Consider the following 22691-nt stretch of genomic DNA (forward strand, 5'->3'; position numbering starts at 1 on the left):
GCAATATTTGGATGATATAACTGACTAACGTGCCACCGACCAGAAAAAAAAACATAGGATCTGAAGCTTATATGAGCCTAACTGGTTTCTCACTACTTACATAACAGTGTTGTCTGAATCTAGTAAGTGAAATAGCATATTAATAATATAAGTAGGGTATGTTAGCCAACAATCAAGCATATCACAATTTTACATCTCTTCGCCTACCTTTTGATTTCCTGTCCCTTTTGCTTTGATGAAGGAGATTCACCTCCATTAAGGATCTGTTCTAAGTTCTTTGTCTCCACTGAGCCATTTGGTTCTGAACCGGAGAGGCCAAGTAAAGACCTTACCCGCTGGGACCGTACATCCAATATTGTGTCCGTGTAACCTACTTCCTGAAGATACCTAGATTGGTTGTGAAAAGAGAAAGAAGAGAAAAAGACATTTATGAGAAAGAGAAAGAAACTAGGGTTTGTTGTTGAAAAATAAAATAAAAAATTCAATTGATAATACTAAAGAGGAGATGGGAAGCTAAATGACTACCATATAATCTACTGAAAGGACCCCCTCTACCCAAAATCCACGTGTTCCACCTGTGGTTTGCTTCTCATTTCATTTCCCAGGGTTTAAAGCAGTGACACACCCAAGGATTTTCTCTGCTGGTACTGCTTCAAAGAAAAATGCAGTCTACATAGTCTCGCCTACTGAACCAATATTTGCCCATCTTGACGACATGAATTTTCAAGGCAAAGTGCAAATATGTAAATAATTTCTAACGAGCCAGAAAAAAAAACCAACTGACTACAAATATAGATACTCAACTATATTACTTACTGTCTTAATAATTGCCTGCCTTGCTTCCAGGTCAGTTGACTATTCTGAGGTACTGTAGGAACCTCTGTCTCTTTGGTTTCTTCTGAAATGCAAGGAGATACACATTAGTGTTGCTCATTTTACTCTGCCAATTTTAAAGACCACAGACAGAAGCGATGATTTCACTTAAACATTTTTATACCCCACACAATTTTTCTGAGAGATGAGTGGTGTGGTCATCTGCTTAATGAGCCTAATGCTAGACTCAGATGGTATCCTTTACAAATCCACATTCCACAACCTCATTGATGATCAGCAGAACAGTAAACAGTTACAAATGTTCTTGGAAGTGCTGAACTTGATTTTACCCATATCAAAAAGTCTCATATTGTTGCACATATTAGGACCTTTGTACATACCACTTAGTCTTTTTTCTGGTACAAAGTTGGTGAATTGCCATTATTCAGATAGCATCCCTTAAAGGCTATTCAAAGTAACGCTAACTATTTTATTTTATTTTTTTACATTACAGCAGCTGACCTGCTCTGGCTAATTAACTCCCTTATTCCTCAGGGGATTCTAAAAAGCTCTAACAAAGAGCACTTAAGAAAAAGATTCATTCTAATTCTCTATTCAACTATATTTAATGTCCATTAATTTAGTATAACAAAACTGGTTAGTAGAAACTTGATTTTTCTTAAAGGAAGACAGTTGTAAATTTTTTTTAAACTTTATGAAATAAAAAATAAAAAATCACTATTTTTTACTAATACTGTTTAAATAAGTTCCATTAACTTGTATGTGGGGAAAACTAAACTAATCTGTCAAGAATACAATATTAAGGAATGCCATCACTTTTACTCTCCAACAGCAACTGATACCTTGAGCCCATTCCACTTTAACAGTTGTTCTATTATATCAGCCTATAAATCGTGGAGTAAAGAACTAAGAGGAATACTGTTCTAGAGAGAATTCAGAAGTCAGACTTCTAAAGGTCTTCTAAAGAAATGTGAAAAAATGAACTCCAAGCACATAACATACTTTCAAGCAAGGCAGAAGTGCCTGAAGATGTGGCCATACCCCCCCAAAAAAGGGGGGGGGGAGGGGAGAGACTGTCTAACCTGACACTTCGAGATTCATTGCCTAGATGACTTGTGGGTCATAACTGCATTTCCAGTGAGTAGCAAAGAGGAAGGCCAAACTTTATTTATAACTTAGCTTCCCAAAGAATTGAATTTCAAGGAGGGGCCAGCCATGCAATAAAGGTCATCCTTACTTATTAAACAGTCATATTTAATCCTTTAGTTTCGGATCTATAAGAGGCAGAATTTGTGGAAATATTAGTTATAACCAACATATTGCCTACATTGTGAAGTCTACTGCACTCCATGTGCCAATGCGGGCACACAGATTTGCATCAGGGCATTTCCTCTTGATCTGACACAATGCCTGTTCATTTTTAAAAATATGTAAAAAATTGACTTTTCCAGGATAAAGCAAAAACAAACAGCTTGTTATATATTTTTATTGTACAACAGAACAAAAACGTATAATTTTCTACATATAAAATGTATATTCCATTGTTCAGTTTTCTCCCTAGTTGTCTCAAAGAAGTTTATCCTGCCAAGTAAGTAAAAGAGTGTAATATCCCAATAGCCACTGTAAGATCCTTCAAGGGCTGATGGTAGAAATAACCCTAACCCACTACCTCTTTATTCATCTACTAAAACCTCACTCAACATTTGGATCTTTCTGAAGGAGAGAAAGAAAACGGAAGCAATAAAGGCTCAAATAAACCTCTTGCCAAACACCAGGATATTCAGTAACAGCTCCCTGGAACCAAATATCTGTTCTCAAAGAATTAAAAAACGGTTACCTAGCTTTCGTAACTGTTGTTCTTCGAGATGTATTGCTCATGTCCATTCCATTCTAAGTGTGTGCACGCCCACGTGCGTGGTTGATGGAGATTTTTGCCTTAGCAGTATCCGTAGGGTCTGCAGTGGCGCTCCCTTGAGTGCCACGCTCATGTGTCCGTATATCAGGCGCCACCAACCCTACGCCCTCTCAGTTCCTTCTTGCCGGCGACTCCGACAGAGGCAGGTGGGCGGGTAATGGAATGGACATGAACAACACATCTCAAAGAACAGTTACAAAAGGTAGGTAACTGTTTTTTCTTCAAGTGCTTGCTCATGTAGATTCCATTCTTGGTGACTCACAAGCAGCGCCAATGGAGGTGGGCTCAAAGTTGACAGTTTTGCAGCTTGTAGCACTGCCCCACCGAAGCCAGCATCGTCCTGGGCCTGCTGGGTCCATGCATAATGGAATGCAAACCTGTAGACAGATGACCAGGTAGCAGCTCTACAGATCTCTTGGATCAGCACCTTAGCCAAGAAGGCCGCTGATGACGCCTGTGCTCTAGTTGAGTGCTCTTTGACTATCGTTGGTGGAGGCACACTTGTGAGGTCATTGCAGTATCAGAGGCAGGCTGTGATCCAGGACATATGCTCTGAGCAGAAACTGGGCAACCTTTCATCCTGTCTGCCACAGCAACGAATTGTTGTGTTGACTTGCGGAAAGGCCATGTCCTGTTGATATAAAAGGCCAGTGCCCTCTGGACATACAGAGCGTGCAACCTGTGCTCCTCTTCGTAACTATGTGGCTTTGGAAAGAAGACCGATAAGAAAATGACCTGGCTGGTATGAAACTGGGAAACTACCTTGGGCAGGAATGCCGGGTGCGGCCGCAACTGGACCATGTCTTCGTAGAACACCATATAGGGAGGTCCCGACGTAAGAGCTCTGAGCTCAGACACTCTCCAAGTGGACGCAATTGCCACCAGGAACGCCACCTTCTAGGAGAGAGAAGAAGAGAGCAGAAAGCCAGAGGCTCAAATGGAGATTCCATGAGCCTCGACAGCACGAGGTTCAAATCCCAGGGAGCGATCGGATCCCAGGTAAAGATTCTCCAGACCTTTAAGGAATTGGGCTGTCATGTCACGAGCGAAGATTGACCTGCCTTGGAACAGAGGATGGAAAGTTGAAACAGCAGCCAGGTGGACCCTGACTAACAACAATGCTAAGCCTTGGAGCTTGAGGTGCAGGAGATAGATCATCTGCAGGGAGGCCTACTTGGCCTGGACATGCCGATCCAAGGCCTAGCACATAAACCTTTTCCATTTTGCCCGATAGGTTGCTCTGGTGAAGGGCTTTCTGCTACCCAGCAAGATTTGTTGCACTCGGGTCAACCATTCCCACTCATCTGTATTTAGCCATGCATCGGCCACACAGTCAAGTATAGCGCCTCCAGGTTCAGGTGCAGAAGACTACTGTGATTCTGAGACAGCAGGTCTGGCCAGAGAGGGAGTCGCAGCGGCTCGGCTACTGACAGGTCCAGCGGCATGCCGAACCACTGCTGGTGAGGTCGCTAGGGAGCTATCAGGATAACCCTTGCACTGTCCTGCTTGATTTTCACTAGGACTCTGTGGATCAATAGCACTAGCGGGAAGGTGCACATCAAGGCCCCTAACCATGGAAATAGGAAAGCATCCAACAAGGGACTCCTGTCCATCCCCTGGAGCGAACACAACACATGGCATTTTGTGTTCTGGTGGGACACAAACAAGTACACCTGGGGAGTCCCCAACTTCCAGACGAGCATACTGGCCACCTCCGGATGGAGCGACCACTCATGGAAATATGAGAAGATTCTGCTGAGGTGATCTGCTAGCACTTTCTTGGTGTGGGCAAGCGTGCGGCTAGCAGATGAATAGCATGCAGCACACAGAAGTGCCAAAGGTTGAGAGCTTCTTGGTATAGGGCTGACGGCCTGGCTCCACCTTGTCTGTTGATGTGATCATAGAACATAGAATATCAGGGTTGGAAGGGACCTCAGGTCATCTAGTCCAACCCCCTGCTCAATGCAGGACCAATCCCCAAATTTTGCCCCAGATCCCTAAATGGCCCCCTCAAGGATTGAACTCACAAGCCTGGGTTTAGCAGGCCAATGCTCAAACCACTGAGCCATCCCTCCTCCCTAAAGTATTGTCCATGAATCCCTGCACCGCCTTGCTCCTCAGGTGGGGCAAGAAGGCCTGGCAGGCCAGGAGAACTGCTCTGAGCTCCCTGATGTTGATGTCGAAGGCCAGATCGTCCTGCATCCATTGGCCCTGGGTGCTCAGCTCACCCCACCCAGGTGGGCTCCCCAGCCCACATCTGAAGCATCGGAGACCAGGGTCAATGACAGGACAGGGCTGCGAAGGGGACTCCCTGAAATACTGACTCAGCCTCCAACCACCAATCCAGGGACTATAGAATGTGATCTGGCAGCCTGACCACCCAGTCTAGATCACTCTGTTGGGGGTGTAGACCTATGCCAGCCATGCTTGCAGAAGCCAGAGGTGGAGCTGGGCATGACCGACCACACAGGTACAGACGGTCATGTGGCCTAACAACCGCAGGCAGGTGAGAGCTGTGGTGAGCGGGCAGCTCCTCACATGGGATATCAGATCAGACATGGCCTGAAAATGCGCCTCCGGGAGGAAGGCTCTGGCTTGCATGGAGTCGAGAACTGCTCTAATGAACTCTATCCATTGGAGCAGTCTTAAGGTGGATTTTTTCTCTTTTATCAACAGACCCAGGTCATGGCAGGTGGAACGCACCACACAGAGGCTTCTCTGCACCTGGTTCCAGGACCTGTCCTTGATGAGCCAGTCGTTGAGGTATGGGAAGACCTGGACCCCTCAACGTCTGAGGTAAGCGGCCACTGATGACACTATGCCCAGCACCCAAGGGTACACGGTGACTTGGGACCAGATCGAACAGAAGGGACGCAGACAGTTGAGGAAAGAGTGGGGTGGATCCTGGACAGGGGGCGTCACTCTCGACCGCACCCTCAAAATGAGCGCTTCTGGCCCCCAAGAGTGTTTTGCCAGACCAGGCTGTGCAGGTCAGTGGGAGGCAGAGGGGTGATGCAGCTGAAACTAGCATCTCCATCCCTTCTTGCAGGCCCCTGGCGAGTCTGCCAAGGCTTAGGCAGCGGGGGCGGCCGGAACTGCTTCCTTGTAGGCTGCAGTGTATGCATTCCCAGTGAGCGAAGGATGGCTTTGGTGTCCTTCAGACCATGCAGTCTCACATCAGTCTGCTCTGAAGAGGGACTGTTCCTATTAAATGTGAGGTCCTGGATGGACGTCTGCATCTCCTGGGAGAGACTTTCAGTCTGAAGCCAGGAGCTGTGCCTCATCACCACCACCAATGCGACCACCCTGGCTGCCGAGTCCGCTGTATCCCATGCCATCTGGAGGGAGCACCTGGCAGCTGCAGTGCCCTCCTCCACCAAGATGACAAATTCTTGAGCCAACCCCTGTGGAAGGGACTCCTTGAACTTATGGATGGAGTCCCGTAAGTTGTAATGGCCCAAGGGGGCCTGATGGTTCACCACCTGGAACTGCAAACTGGCCGAACATATCTTTCTCCCAAACAGATCCAACCATTTGGCCTCTATTTTTGGGAGTCGAGTTGGTATGCCCGTTTGTCTCTTTCATTGGCCACAGAGACCACCAGCTAGCCGGGGGAGGGTGGGTATAGAGGTACTCGAACCCCTTGGCTGGGACAAAGTACTTATTTTCAGCCCTCTTTGAGGTGGGAGGGATGAGGATGGAGTTTGCCAGAGACCCTTAAGGGCACTGTCGTGCACCGGTAGTGCAACACAGGTTGGTGCAGAGGCTGACAGGTCGTTAAACAAGGTGTCCGTCTGCCAGCCTTTTCCTCTACCTCCAGGCCCAAGTTCTTGGCCACCCGACACAGCAGGGCCTGATATTCTTGAAATCGCCCGGCGGGCTTGCCCTCGAGGGTCCGCCAACACATCATCTGGGGACGAGGACAATTATTGCACCGTCAGGGGAGGTTCCAGGGCATCTTCCCCCATGGGGTGGAAGGGGTGGATGCCCTTCCCTCTACTCCGATCATCTGGAATGCCTTGTGCACTGATCCCAGTGCCACTGGTGCCACCAGCTGCTGCTCCGAGGCAGCAGCCAATGAGAGGTGAGTAGGAGGCATTGCCACAACTGGCATTCTCCATGCACCCCAATAAGGCCACTGCGCCAGCCATGGGCTCAGCACCACCAACGCAGCCTCAGGTGCTCATTCACACTGGTGCATACTCGATGAGGGGCTGAACTGGGCTTCTGTGCCAGAGAAATCCCCTTCTGGTGACCACGGTGGGGCCGTCAACGCCTGGGTCTGCTTGCTGGCCATTGCTGTTAGGGACTGATGCTGGAGGAAGGTGATCAGTAACAGTATTGAGGGGACCAGACACACGATGGGGAGTGCTCCCACGATGCGGGCGACCGGGACCTGAGCCTAGAAAATGATCTGCAGGAGGGTGAGTGGCGTAAGTAGTATGGCGACCGGCATCTTCCTCTAGGCGATCCGTGTCAAGACGGTGGCAAACGGGAACGTGGCACCGGTGACCAAGGACAAACCCCCGGGTGTCCAGGCTCTGGCGACCTGCGGCACGGAAGTGGAGAGCACTGCTTCACCTTGGGGAATTGGTGGCACTCCACTGCCCCCTGAGGGGTCTTTGCATCTGACTTGCGTGTGTGGGGAGCCTTTGCCGATTCCTATGGCACATGCTGTATCACATGCCGATTCCTATGGCAATGCTCTCTTGGCTCCGGAGGAACCCTGCTGCCAGGGTTTTGGGTCCTATGCCGCTCCTGGGCATCGGCAGTGGACCTTTCACAGGACTAAGAGCCCCGGTTGGAGGGGTGCAAGCAAACGGCTCCAGAGTGGCCAGACGGCCTGAAGCGGGTACTTTGCCCAATGGCCCTTTTTGCTTGGTGCCGGGGTTTTAGACTTTTTTTTGTGCACTGGCAACAGGGAACGGTGCCAGGCGCAGGCGGGTGGCAGGGGCGCACTGAGGCAGAGGTACTTGTCGATTCCTGTTGGGGCTGCACAGAGGCTGGACACAGGGGGGACTCCATGAGGAGAGCCTGAAGCCAAATATCCCACTCTTTTTGCATGCGGGGCCGGAAGTTTTTACAAATTCAGCACGTCTCTAATGTGTGACTCCCCCAAGCACCTGAGGCAGCTGCTATGGGAGTCACTTACAGGCACAGGCCTATTGCAGTCCACGCAGGGCTTAAACCTGGGAGACTGGGGCTTGCCCTGCCTGGGGTGAAGTCTCCGCTGGGATCCTAACAGTTAACTATTATGAACAAAAACTATTTACAAGGCCCTAAGTCTCCAAGACAACAGACGAAAAACGCTAGCTCTTGCAACGGAAGGGAAGGCACTCCAAGTAACCACCACAGGTGGTAAGAAGGAACTGAGGCCCTAGGGTCAGTGGCACCTGATATACCGATGCATGAGCGACCCCACGGATACCGCTAAGGCAAAAAATCTCCGACGACCACGCATGTGAGCGCGCACACTGCTAGAATGGAATGGTCATGAGCAAGCACTCGAAGAAGAACTTTTGTTATTAATGACTGTGCACATTATGGCAACTATTAAGAGTTGCATAAATAGCAAATCTAAAAAAAGCAGATAGCAAAAGAATGAAAAACGTGAAATTTACAAAGAAGTTACCTGATTCAAAAGTTGGCATTTTCAAGTCACCTTGGTTCAGTTCTGTGCCATATTTTAATTTATGATATTTTGCCCTGAAAATTAAGCATAATTGGTATATAAAAAATAATTTCTTAACTCAAACACCTCTTAATATTACTATTTAATAAACATGTTTAGCTATAGAATAGATATATAGATATTTATATCTATAGATATTTATATCTATATTTAGATATAGAATATATATTTCAATACTTCTGTTTGGATAATTACTGAAAAGTCATTGAAAAGTCAAACTTTTCCAAAAGCATACTTTCATGTTTTTCTCTCATAACCACATGTACCCCAAAATTTTATTAATAAAGAAATTGTATTTGAGAACTTATTTGTTATTTATGAAGGATTTTATTTTATGTGTCAGTAAGTAAAAAGCTTTTCAGGCTGTTCAATCTAGTCAGGATGGATAAAGTCAAGGATTTATTTAAAAAAATTGAAACTTTAAAAACTTAAATTGAACAAATTTTTTTTTTAAAAAAAAACTTATTTAAAATTAGCCTAAAGAGGTCAAGAATAAATATATCTGGGTCGACTGTGGTAGTCAAATATAGTTTGGGGTTACTGAAGATCTATACAATAGGTTGGAGTATTTATTTATGTATTGCGACAAAGTTTCTCCTCTGCATTGGTGGGTCCTACGCTTATTGGCAGATTTGCTTGCCTCAGAGGTTCACAGCAGCCCTCAGTTTGGCCACTTTCGTGGCTCAAATCTGCCATTCACTCCGTTAGCCTCATCACTGGCCAGCATAGGGAAAAGGAAGAAGAACAATCCCCACAGTCTCTGCTGATCCACCTAGTGGATCGGAGAACAGGCCAGAGACCTTCCCCTCTGGTGGAACCCACAGTTCAGGTCAACTCCTCTGGTATCAAGTAGGAAGTTGTGGGGATGGGGGGAACCTGGGCCCGCCCTCTACTCCAGGTTCCAGCCCAGGGCCCTGTGGATTGCAGCTGTCTACAGTGGCTCCTGTAACAGCTGTGTGACAGCTACAACTCCCTGGACTACTTCCCCACGGCCTCCTCCCAACACCTTCTTTATTCTCACCACAGGAGATTCCTCCTGATGTCCGATAATGCTTGTACTTGTCAGTCTTCCAGTAGTATGCCTTCTCACTCTCAGCTTCTTGTGCCTCTTGCTCCCAGCTCCTCACACGCCCACCACAAACTGAAGGGAGCTCCTTTTTACACCCAGGTGCCCTGATTAGCCTGTCTTAATTGATTCTGGCAGCTTCTTGATTGGCTGCAGGTGTTCTAGTCAGCCTGTCTGCCTTAATTGTTTCCAGAAAGTTCCTGATTGTTCTGGAACCTTCCCTGTTACCTTACCCAGGGAAAAGGGACCTACTTAACCTGGGGCTAATATATCTGCCTTCTATCACTCTCCTGTAGCCACCTGGCCTGACCCTCTCACAGTATTTATTTTTAAGTTGGGGGAAGGAGGTGGCATACTTCAATGCATACTTAAAGTAGCACTGAGTGGAACTTCCCTACTCTGTAAGAGATGTAAACTGAGGACTAAATTTGATTCTACCATTAAAAATACTCTCATATCACCAGCTAAATTCCTGAATATCTTTGAAACAGGTACTATATTTTGCATTCAACCAAAATATACAATAGAAAATTGTTTAGGTTTGAAAGGGCAGCAATAATGTACATTCACGAAAAGCAAAACAATCTTTATCTGAGATTCTGAAGGTGTCAGTACTAGTTCAATAGGTGAGAAACAAGTTATGTTAAGTATTCTGTCACCTTCATATCAAGTATTTGCCACATTTAGAAACAACACCTCAGAATGCAACATTAAAGCTTAAAGAATGCTGCTCTTCGAAATGTAAAATGCACATTTCACATTGTGAAACAAATACAGAATTTAAAAATGTTTAAGAAAATACTACTTTTCTTTATGACTTGAGTCTCATCTGTATAATATGGAGCAAGAGAAGGACAGTAAATTTTTAGTTATTCTAGGTCTTTAAAAGTCTGAAAAACAGTGGTGGATTCCAGTTTTGTTTTTTTCTATTTGTCACACAATTATTTTCTGAGTTATGAAAGGTGAACCGGACAATGTTCTTTGTGTTTAATATCTACTCACACAGGATATTATACCAACATTTCTTCATACATCATAATATTCAACTTTGAAAACTTTGTTATTTGACTGCTATTGTGGCAGCAGCAGCAGTACAAAATTCTATTTCTGTAGGCCAGCAAAACAGCCAGTTTAAAAAAAAAACACTGCTTTCAGTTTTAGGGATTTTTTCAGTAGGATACTTAGGAATTGCAGACTATTTCTCAGACTAAATTTCAGTTTAGACCAAACAGATGGCAAGAAAATGAAGAGTTTACTCAAGTTCTCTGAAGTGTTCCCAATGTCCCTTCCCTGTACCTTGGACTAAGTGTTTAAATGTAAAGAAATTACCCTCTGTTTTGTAAAGTCTCTTTCAGCACAGATAAAAATTGAATGAACACGCATACATACCTTTCTTGTTTTAATGCATATTCTAACATTTTTATTCTTCTTACTAAATCTTTCTTCAAGTTTTCTTGACCTTTTCTTTCTCCTTGTAGAAAAGCTATCCGAGCCTGAAAACACAAAAAGTAGATTTGTTTTGTTCCATTCACCTGCAGTTCAGATAAACACAATCTAGTTCACTGAACGACAAGAGTTTGTTTTGGTAATATTTAATTTTAATCCTTGTAGCTGAAAGCATTAGTGACAAATATTTGCTTCACTGAATGTTTTAATGCTACACAACCGAAGGCATACAAGTGCAAGGCAGACCAAACACTTAGAAGATTTCAACTGAGGAAGGACCTAAGGACTTCAAATAGAGGGGAGACAGGCCAGGTTGTTGAATACACAGACAGCACATCTCAAAGAACAAGTAACCTCTTTTTCTTCATTCGAGTTGTTTATATGTGTGACATTCCCCTCTGGTGTTATCTAGACCGGTGATCTGCTAGGCCATTTCAATCCTTGACTCTGCGAGCCAGTCTTACCCTGCTCTGCTATGAGAGCCCCCACTCCCGGGCTCTTCACGCACAGGCTCTGGCATGTAAGCTGCTCCCAGCTACTTGCAAGCGAATGACATTAGCCAATATCTCCAGTTGCAGATACAAGCCTAGGAACCTCTGTCTTGCAGTGTCCAATTATGCCCACTGGAGGCTGTAAGCTTATACGAGTTCGTCAATTTAACAAAGAAATTGATATGTACCAGGCTTGTTCTCCCAAGGGAAGACTCTGACATGCTTCAAACAAAATGCATTGCTTCAGGTAGAACAAACAAATAGATGTTAAGAGATTATAAGTCAAAGCATAACAAGCCAGAGTGGTTACCAAAAGAAAAGAAAATATAAGCATGCAGTCTAAACTCTCAACCCTATTAGACTGGGCAGCAACTAGATTGAGCAGTTTTTCTCACCCCACTAGATACTGCAGTCCTTAATATACAGGTTTGTTCCTTAAACTTGGGCCAATTTCCTGTGTTGGAGTCTTTTCTTCTCAGTGTCTTGGTTGCTTGCAGCATAGGTGGGGGCAGGAGAAGAGCCCAGTATGTGTCCACTCTGTTTTATACTCTCATTCCACATGTTTGGCGAACACAAGCCCAGGCATGTCTGGAGGGCATTGCTGAGTCTCTTCAAGCAAGGTTGAGCAATTTCCCTGGTGTGGCCTCATGCAGGTGAGTCATTGCATTGCAGGTCCCTTGCTGGATAATGACTGTTGATCAGTTGTTTGACACCCTGCCCCGGTGTTGGTTACTTTCCTTGCTGTTGCCTCTGGGGAGCTAATATCTGGCTGATTCCCCAACTTTCAGCATGCTTTAGTGACCACCATACAACACAATTCTCATAGCTTCATATGCATTAATGATACACATATATGTATAGAGAAATGACTTTCAGCAGATCATAACCTTTCCCCGATACCTTACAAGGCATGCTTTATATGTAACATCACGGTTATATGAACATGAGGAATATGGGAGTTACAGTACACTCCCCCAAGGTATAGAATGTCACAATGTGTCTTCCACTCTTGGAGACAGAAAACAGTTAACAGATGGAGGTGGATATTAGATCTGTATTCATGTAAGAGTTCAAGTAGTGCTCTACCCAAGGCTGCATCTCCTACAATTACCTGGCCAACTGCATGATGTTTCCTTAAAGTATGAATAGAAGATTATGTGGCTGCCTTACAAATTTCAAAAGATGAGATATTATTAAAAGCAGCTACAGAAGCAGCTTGTGCTCTTGTACAATGTGCCTTAACTACTAACAAAGGATCCCAACCACAAAAGTGACAGCACAATATAGTACATCACAAAATCTAGTTCAAAAGTGTTTGAGAAGAAACTGGTTTAACCTTTAACTCTGTCAGCATGTGTCACAAAATGATTTGGAAGAAACCCTAAAAGATGAAGTCCTCTTCAGAGAGAAAGCGAAAGCTCTATCTACATATAAAAAGTATGGAGTCCTCTCTATTACCGCAAGATTTTGAACAAGATATTGGTAAATTAATCAGCTCGTCACCATAATTAGGATGAGTTTTTGCCAAGCAATAGTTTTTGATGATCTGTCAAACAGTGAATATCTGGTCACAACATGATCTCTCTGGACGGAACCCAGCCTGTTCTTGTAATATTTCATTCACGGCTTTCTTCATTGTACTCAGCGTAACAGCAGCCAATACTTTGCCTGAGACTGATAGCAGTACAATACCTTTCCAATTTGTTCATTTAGGTCACCCCCCCCCCTTTTTTTTTTTTTGCAATGCCATGAGGATTTCCAGTCTTGGGCCCTTATTCTTTCACCCATATTTCATTACAGAGTTTTGTTAGCCACTCATTCAGAACTTCACCTTTCATACCAGTTTGAATTCTGTCAAATATCAGGAGCTGTCTCCTGTTTGAGGCTTTTGATGGCTGCTTTAATATCAGGTGTTCTTGGTACCTCTTCTATTTCTAATTTAGCACTGGCATTTCTCTCAAACCCGTGAATGATTGTTGGCTCTGGACAATTTAATACAGAATGGAAATGTTCTTTCCATCATCTGACTGTTCTCATGAATTTTCAACATCTGGCCATGGGTGTCCCTGACGGTCTGGTCCTTCCTGAGAAGTCTTTCACTATTCTTTAGAGCTGCTTGATGTCTCCCCTCTGTGCTGCTTCTTCTGACTCTACAGCCTTCAATACTGTCTAGTGAAAGACCCTGTGGAATACTGCTAGAAGCTATGGGGTGCCAGACAAGCTGATCAACATAGTAAGGAGTTTGTGTGACAGAAGTGGATGTGCAGTAAGATAGGATACAGGACTGGGTGAGTGGCTCGAGCGTGTGACTGGAGTTAGATTACGGTGTAAATTATCACCAATTCTCTTTGCATTAGCAATAGACTTGGCGATGAACCGGGAAACAAAAGACATCATGAATGGTGTAAAATGAATTACCAGAGATGAGATACATGATCTTGACTTTACTAATGACATTGCTTTACTAAGTATGACACCAAATGGAATGACTGCCATTACATTAGAGGTAGGAATAGGGAACTGTAAAAAATGGACTGGAAGTAAATGCAGAGAAAACCAAGATTATGAAGATAGGAAACTGAACAACAGATGCAAAGATGTACATGGATAGAAAAGAAATCTAACAGGTAGAAGAGTTCTGCTATGTGGGGAGGGTGATGATATTTGAAGGTGGCTGTGATAAAGATATTCATCCAAGATTAGAAAAACCAAACACCACTGGAACTGGACTGCCTGATGTGTCAGCGGCATACGAGGAATTGAAGTCTAAGGTAAGATTAACATGAAACTCGGACACAATTTACACAGAAAACTCAGATGAGACCTTAATGAAACTTTATCTGCCAGGAAAAATCTTATTGGGAGGACCTGGTATCAAAGAATTAATTCCACCCACTCCATGGGCAGAAATAACCACTACTCAAAACACTTTTCATGGATAGAAGACTTAACAGACAGGTAGCAAATGGCTCAAACAGGGTTTTCATTAAACTTGACAACACAATATTCAGATACCACAGAGCAGATGGATCCTTTATAGGGGAAATACTTGAAGTAGACCCTTAAATCTTTTTGAAATAGAATGTGAAAAATATATTAAAACCATTAATCTTAGGATGACAGGCAGATACTGAAGCTAGATTCACTTTAATAGAACTAAGTGATAACCCAGAGGATTTTAAGGACAGAAGGTAATCTAAAATGAAAGGAAAAATCAGCCTAGAAAAGGGAAATAATCTATTCAAAGCATCAAATCTTTTCCAATTAGAGTTGTTAGTAGTTCCTGTGGAAAGTTTTTTGCTATTTATTAAAATGCCCTGAACTTCTTGAGAACAGATTTTCTCAGCCGCATTCAAGCAGCTAACATCCAGACTATCAGATACAGGGATGCTAAGTCCGGATGAACAATTGTCCAGTTCTGATATCAAGTCACTACAACCAGACACTTCGTCAAGACACTTGGAGCCGAATATTATGTACTGATAATGGGCCGTTTCTATCACAAATCTTAGAATTTTTTTGGGAGCGGGATGGATGGAGATATGAAAATATGTATTAAGCAGATCCACAGTAGCAAACCAATACAGCAGAGTTTTCGAAAGTATAGCAACAAGAGTCAACATTCTGAAAAGCGTTGAGTTGTCTCAAATCTAGAATGATCCGACTGTCTCCATTTTATTTATGGTAGAAGGAAAACATGAGAATAAAAACCTTTTCTTTCTAATTAAAAGGAAACTTCTTCTATAGCTCCAAGTTCTAACAGGAACTGAAATTCCTCTCATAGAAGCAGTTAGTGAAAGGGGTCCCTGAAAAAGGAGAGGGAAGATAAATGGTAAGGGTGGATAACCTGAAATTGTATGACAATCAAAATGAGTAATATCTAAAACCCAGCTGTCCATACAGATGTTTTCCCAGGTGGACTGAGCCTGTACACCAGCGTGTTCTGAGTGTGGGGAGAAATTGTACCCTGCAAAAATTGATGAGGTTCTAGATTCACCAGTTCCATAAGCTGACCACCTATATGCACAGTGGGAGAAATTTTGCCCCTCCTGTTCGTTTAGCTAGAAGACAATCATGTTGTCTGGCATTATCTGGCCATGACGGGATCACGTGAGTGGGAAGAATGCATTGCAGACCTGTCTGACTACTCTTAGTTCCAGGAGACTAATATGTGTCCCGACTCAAAACACACACATGCTCCGGGTTTATCCACTAGGTGAGTGAAGCCCTGACACTGTTGGAGATTGTCACTATGCTGTTCATACTGTGTCTCTCTGGCATATATACTGACTTGACCCAGGGTTGCAGATAATGGAGATGCAGCTTGGTGCATGTTACTTAAGTACAGAAAGCCATGTGGCCTAATAAAGAAACAAAGATCTGGACTGTTTGGGGTTAGTGAGTGACTTGCTTTATCAGACTGCTCATGGCATGGAATCTGCCTGTTAGTATATGGGCCTGTTTGCTAGCCTGAGATAGAATTTTGGGTTTAATTTTTTTAATACTTATACTCTTACTAATATGTATAGATAAAAAACAAAGACATTGTGCGTTACATCTGCTCACAAAGCAGATGAAGTGAAAAGAGACGAGATAGACTTAAAGTGTTGCTCAATAGAGTGGGAGTTTAATATATGAGCGTATACTTGAAGGACAGTCCTGCCTCAACTCCTCTTCCAAGATAAGGTCAAGCAACCAGCTGGGAGGGACAAAGGGGATGGGGGAGAAACACTAAAAGCCAAAGAAATGCCTGTCCCTGACTGGAGCACAACCTCACTCCTTACTGCTCCTATGGATACAAAAGTGGTAGTACTAAAACCCCCAGACCCACGACCCTCCAAAACAGAACATGACCATAAAATGTAAGGGGTGGGACCAAAGGCATGCACTCCAAGTATAATTATGCCTGCTAAGAAAGGAGAGGGGGACACTGGGAAAAAAGGCTCTACCGATGTGCAGAGCTATGGATATGCTTGCTTGATTAATCCCAATAAACATGTGTTGCCTGCCCTTTGGACTTCTGGTCTTCTGCTTTCTGTCTTCGTGACAAGAGCCAGGGGAAGGGCGAAGGGAAAACCCTTAACACTGTCCTTAAGGAGATGGGCATTTGCTGTGGTCAAGTCCATGGCTACCCCTATAAAGTCTATGAGTTGTGTGGGAGTCAGTAGACCCTTCCATGTTCACACAGATTCCCAAAGACGACAGGAGACAGGAAAAGCACAAGGTAGCAGACAACTTCCACATGAGATCTGCCTGTTAGAAGTCTGTTGTCCAAATATGGGAAGACTGTAGCTGTTTTGTTTCATCTGTGCTGCCACCACTGAATACCTTTATGAAAACTCTAGGTTCTGTTGACAAACCAAACAGAACTCATAGTAAAAAGAAAAAGGAAAAGGAGTACTTGTGGCACCTTAGAGACTAACCAGTTTATTTGAGCATGAGCTTTCGTGAGCTACAGCTCTCATAGTGTTCCTGTCCTGTCAGAAACCTAAGGAATATTCTGGGGATGAGTGGATGTCCACATGAAAGTAAATTTTGTGTCAAGAGCTGTGAACCACGTCTTTTTTCAAGAAATGAATTACTGACGAGAAATAAAAATATTTAGCTGATGTAGGTTGAAAATTGGCCTCTATCCTCCCTTTTTCTTGGGAACTATGAAATAGCTGAGTAGAACCTTTTCCCTTGATGCTGAGGCAATACTTGCTCTATAGTTCCTTGAGAGAGGGGAGAGCCCACCTCCATCCTTTCAGAGGATCTTCTTGTGAGAGTTGTCCGTGAAGAGGGTCTGGAAAGGGATTTTTGTAGGTGAAGAAAAACTTGACAGTGCAGTCAAAGTGAATGATATCTAGTACCTGCTTGTCCATTGCTATAGCCCTCCGGTTGTGGGCAAACTACAATAACTGGCCACCAAAGTGGACTTCAGAAAAGTGGGGATGGCACCATTGATAGGTCACAACTCAAGCATCCCATCAAATGTAACCTTTAGCTGATGAGACTGGGTGGCTCTCGTCAAGATAGATGGGGATGCATATGTTGGCCTTTGTACCCTTTGACACTTGTGTGGCAGTTCATATGGTCACTAGTGGTAGAAAGGCTGTGGAAGAAGCTTTGGTTTATAGACCTGTTTATAATTCTTCCTTTTCAGGGCTGGGGTATACATGCCCAGGGAATGGAGAAGTCCACAACGGGGTTCTGAACCTCCCTGGGAAACCCCGAAAAGCGAAGCCATGACTGTCGCTGTATTACTACTGCGGTCACCATACATCTTGATGCAGTATCAGCTGCGTCCACTGCAGCTTGCAGCAAGATTTTACCCCAAGTCTACCTTCCTCAACGAGGGCTTGAAATTGAGCCCTGTCATCCTATGGGACTTTATTTCTGACCTCCAGGAACTTTGATTAGTTCAGAAAAATCATATTTTACCACCAGGGCCTGGTAGTTAGAAATTCTGAACTGGAGGCTGGTGGATGAAAATACAGTACCTTCCTCCCAAGAAGGTCCAGGTGTGTAGCTCTTTGTCCACAGGGTGGTCTTAGAGTGCTGATGCCTGGATCTTTCCTATGGTTATTAGGGAATTGGGAGCTGTGTCGGTGAACAAGAATTCTGCCCATCACAGCCCTTTTAGAAGCTGGGGTACACATTGCTGGTGTAAGCCATACTACTCTAAACAGTCTCATTCACTGGGAGAACTGCCTGAATGGGCTGCAGGATATCCAAAATCTTGTGCTACCTATTTTGAACTTCTAATGGGATCTGAAGTAATGCTACCACCCTCTGCAATAGTTCTTGATATTGCCTATAGTCATCAGGTAAGAATGGTGAAGATGGGACAATCAGTACCAGGGCTAGTACTGTTGGACCTCTGCTCCTGCACACTTTCCATTCATGGTCAGGAGGCTTAGGGAAACCTAAGGCCTTGGGACCTGAGCACAAAGGCTCACCAGACTTGAAAGGAGTCAGGAAGGGATCCCTTCTCTAGAAGCAGGCTTAAAGAAGGATCTGTTTTTGTGTCTGTGAAAGTGCCACTTACTCTCAGGACACCAAGTCTTTAGATTTATCTGATCCGGCCTCTATTCTAGAGTTTGTGCTTGGAGACGTGCTGCTCAAGGACTGATGCTGATGTAGAGGGGAGAACCTCTGGCCTGGATCTGATTGGGGGTCTCATGGCTTTCTCCATGAGGTGCTTCCTCTGTCTGAGATCTTCTTACTCTTGGGTCCGGGGTGGGAAGGAGAGACAGATACTACACTTGGCAGACAGATGAGCCATCCCAAGAAAGCAAAGGCCGCACTGGTGGTTATTGCTTACCAAAAAGGAGGGCAGAATGCTGGGCATAGTCCTACTCCCAAAAGGGAAGAGGAAAAGGAGATGGCCCTTGAAGTGGGGAAAAACTAAGCTGCACTAACTATATGAAGTACTATAAAACACGATAAAAACTACTAACAACTAAATACAAATATATTTACCGAGATGAAGGCGGATGTGAGGATAGCTCCAGATATAGAGGATTCCAAGTCAGGTCATGTGATACTAAGAAGGAACTAGAGAGGTGGTTGGTCTGACTCACCTCCCCTTACACTCTTGGTGTTCTAGGGTGCAAACCAAAGGGACACTATTTGCAAGATTTTCCAGTCTCAGGCGCATGGTGTGCAGGCATATCCACATGTGGAATACACACAGAAACCAGCACCTGAAGACACAAATCTTAAATTAGTCTTTCCTACAAAAATGAGAACATTTAGTTGAGGACTGTTTGCAATTCTCAAGGATAAAGTCTCAATTTCTTGTTAGATCTGGTTAAGAAAGTCCTGCCCAAGCCATTCGTAGTTTGGAATGAGAACAAAAAAAAAATGTTCGTGGCTTGAGAGAACCTGGCTTCTTGCAATAAACCTGCTCTAGATTTTTTTTCCCTCATTTGGCTGATTTTGCTCCCTCCTTGAACATTCCCATATTACATGGTAGGCCTGTTGAATTCTGTAGGAGGATTCTGCAGCACTTTCAACTGCTCATATAATGAGCCTCTGTCCTGGACCAAGGAAGCGTAGCGCCTAGATGGTAGCTTAAAGACACTAACCTCCCTGGGGGTTCCAACAGAGGGAATGTCTACAGGAGACTTGCTACTGAGAAAGCTGTCTACAAGTTACCAAAGGAACAAAATGTGTAAATGTCCTTGCTCTCCTCTGGGGCACTAAGATCATACCAAATTAGACAACAATGGAGGGACATGAAGATAGGCACCTGGCATCTACTCTATGCTGCAGCAGAACCAGGAAGAGTTTGCATCTTTTCATCTCTATCTACTGGATCCTACAGTTAAACCACAATGATGAATTTGAATTTAGATTAATTTATACTGTGGAATTAAGCAAAAGAGGTCCTGCTCATTTTTTCTAATACTGCTCTGATACAGATATATTCCTTGGTACACTGGGATAACCATAAAACAGACCTGCTCAGCCCTTCGCCAGGCTCAAGGAAGCCCCTCAAACTCAAAAGGTTTAAGAACAAATATCTGAACAGAAAAAGGAATAATTAATGTTTGCATAATGACAGGTTTCAGAGTAGCAGCCGTGTTAGTCTGTATCTGCAAAAAGAAAAGGAGTACTTGTGGCACCTTAGAGGCTAACATATTTATTTGAGCATAAGTTTTCGTGAGCATAGTATTTTAAACAGACGTGTTATCTAAACAACTGCTCTCTTTAAAATACAGTGCAAGAGAAATACAAAATTATGAACTGAAAAAAAGGTCAGGCTTGACAAAGCCCTGGCTGGGATGATTTAGTTGGGGATTGGTCCTGCTTTGAGCAGGGGGTTGGGCTAGATGACCTCCTGAGGTCCCTTCCAAACCTGATATTCTAGGATTCTATTCTATGAATACAGTATGAGAATTGCAAACTCTTACAGATCTATCATAAGTCTCACAATATTTGGTGTTTTTCTTAAAACCACAGTTGCCAGAATCAGATTACCACCTGAGAATCTAAGCTTTTATTTAAAAAAACAAAACAAAACACATAGCTCTCATGGCCGAGGAAAAACTTGAAAACATGAACCTTAAGAAGTCCAATATCAGAAGGCAAATAAAAAAACCTACCACTCGCAATTTTGCATGGAAGCACTCATACCACAGTGATGGGTGGCAGTATACAGTCTTAAAACAGAATGAATTTTTTTTATATATATATAAACCACAGTTTTAAGCCAATCTCATTTTTTGGAACCTATCATGATTTTTAGACACTTTGCATTGGCAATACTGCTGTAGCTCTTGGATTTTGAGAACTTCCATACTATGACGCCAAGCAAGGAAACCAAAAGCAGGGAGATTAAGAGCACAGGAGAGAAAATGTTCCTTCATCCGCTCAGGTGGAGGACAAAGGAGGATGCAGACTAACAAGAATACAGCGGTGTGAGAACAGTGGGACAATAGTAGCAGGTCAGGAGAAGAAGTTGGAGACATGAGGGTTGGGGGAAGCAGAGAGGGATAAACAGACGCATAAAGATGGGGCTGCAGCCATGGGATTTTGGAAGGGTATATAGGAGCACAGAAAAAGGGGAGCTGGGGGTTGAAGCAAAGATGGAGGGGGTGCAGAACCATGTCCAGGATAGGCACAGAAGGGGACAGGAACAGGCTGGCGGCACAAGAATAGAAGAGCACAACAACAAGAGCACATTCCTCTCTAGACTGAAACTGAACCTATATGTCTTAAGTCTCTACATTTCTCTGCTATAAACAGTGAAATCCACTTTGTAAAGCATTTCAGAGTAGCAGCCATGTTAGTCTGTGTTCGCAAAAAGAAAAGGAGTACTTGTGTCACCTTTGTTAGTCTCTAAGGTGCCACAAGTACTCCTTTTCTTTTTGCGAATACAGACTAACACGGCTGCTACTCTGAAACCTGTCATTATGCAAGGCACTGAATTTAGCCATATGGAGTGGAAATCTATCAAGTTTTCCACTGAATGCATCCGATGAAGTGAGCTGTAGCTCACGAAAGCTTATGCTCAAATAAATGTGTTAGTCTTTAAGGTGCCACAAGTACTCCTTTTCTTTTTGTAAAGTGTGATTCTCATCACTTTGTAGGATGGACAGTGCTCTGTGGAAGAATCAAGGTTGTGTAGCAAGCAAGGCTGCTGTTTGTCAGACCCTTGCCTTATTTGCTGCACAGTTTGGAAGGTGTGTAATGAATCCGATGTATGCATGTATGTATGTGTGTATGCATCCGATGAAGTGAGCTGTAGCTCACGAAAGCTCATGCTCAAATAAATTGGTTAGTCTCTAAGGTGCCACAAGTCCTCCTTTTCTTTTTGCGAATACAGACTAACACGGCTGTTACTCTGAAACCTGTGTAACGAATGAGGCAGGGAACTGCAAAAAGAGAAAGTATGGTCTTTTATGATTAAGGTAGTTTGAATGCCACACTAGAGAATTTGATTCTGTCCCTGACTATGCCTCAGAGTTTCTGCAAGACGCTGGGCAAGTCACTTAAACCAAACATTTCCAAGTCAGCCACTAATTGTCCAGTCCTCATTTTCTTGGTGCCCAGTGAGACACATCAAGCCAGATTTGCAGCAGTGCCAGCAACTGAAGTCAACTGGAGATATGCATTGAACTTCTGAGACACCATAAAAATGGTAAGTACTCCGAAAAGTCAGGCCCCAAAATTAGTGGACACTTGACAATTTTGGTCTTAATCTCTCTTCCTCAGATCCCTCTCTGTAAAATGGGAATACCACCATTATATAATTTTACAAGTGATTTGTGAAGATAAGTTCATTAATATTTATGAACCATTCAGACACTGTGGTGAGAACCACAGAAATGCTCATGAGGAAATTAATAATTTTGTATTCAGTGCAGGGTATGGATAGTGTGCATTAAGTAGCGTCTGATATCGTACACTGAATACGGAGGATAAGGAGGACATACTGAATAACTATTCATTCGCTGAAAGAGGCAGGGATCCTCTGGAAAAAACAGTAAGTGATCATGAAATTAGTGACTACCAAGTTAAGGTTGCATGGGCTACCTTAATTCTGGCATTTCCTTACTTTCAAGTGATGGATTTTGCAACCTTAATGTTTTAACACAGGTAGAGAGCATGGGTTGTTTTTTTGTTTTTTTTAGAATAGATTTTAAAGGTTAGAAAGGGCTATTTATGATAATCTAGTCTGAACTTTTGCATAAGTGACCATAGAATTTCACCCAGTAATTGAATTATTTGCCTTTGAGTATTACTTTACAAAGCTGG

The 22691-nt window shown here is 43.7% G+C and overlaps 1 protein-coding gene across 5 annotated transcripts in view; it reads right to left on the bottom strand.

Moving 5' to 3' along the window:
* Positions 1 to 22691, bottom strand: part of STRN3 (striatin 3) — a 93038-nt gene that overhangs the window by 39693 nt on the left and 30654 nt on the right. For all 5 annotated transcript variants that reach the window (XM_074955797.1, XM_074955796.1, XM_074955798.1 and 2 more), the window contains exons 2-5: positions 10897 to 11000; positions 8382 to 8455; positions 817 to 898; positions 208 to 387 (exon numbers count right to left, since the gene is read on the bottom strand). In XM_074955797.1, coding sequence (XP_074811898.1) covers positions 208 to 387; positions 817 to 898; positions 8382 to 8455; positions 10897 to 11000 — 440 coding nt within the window. The remainder of the gene's footprint in view (positions 1 to 207; positions 388 to 816; positions 899 to 8381; positions 8456 to 10896; positions 11001 to 22691) is intronic.

Source organism: Natator depressus, chromosome 6 (assembly GCF_965152275.1).
Source record: "Natator depressus isolate rNatDep1 chromosome 6, rNatDep2.hap1, whole genome shotgun sequence".
Classification (NCBI taxonomy): domain Eukaryota; kingdom Metazoa; phylum Chordata; order Testudines; family Cheloniidae; genus Natator; species Natator depressus.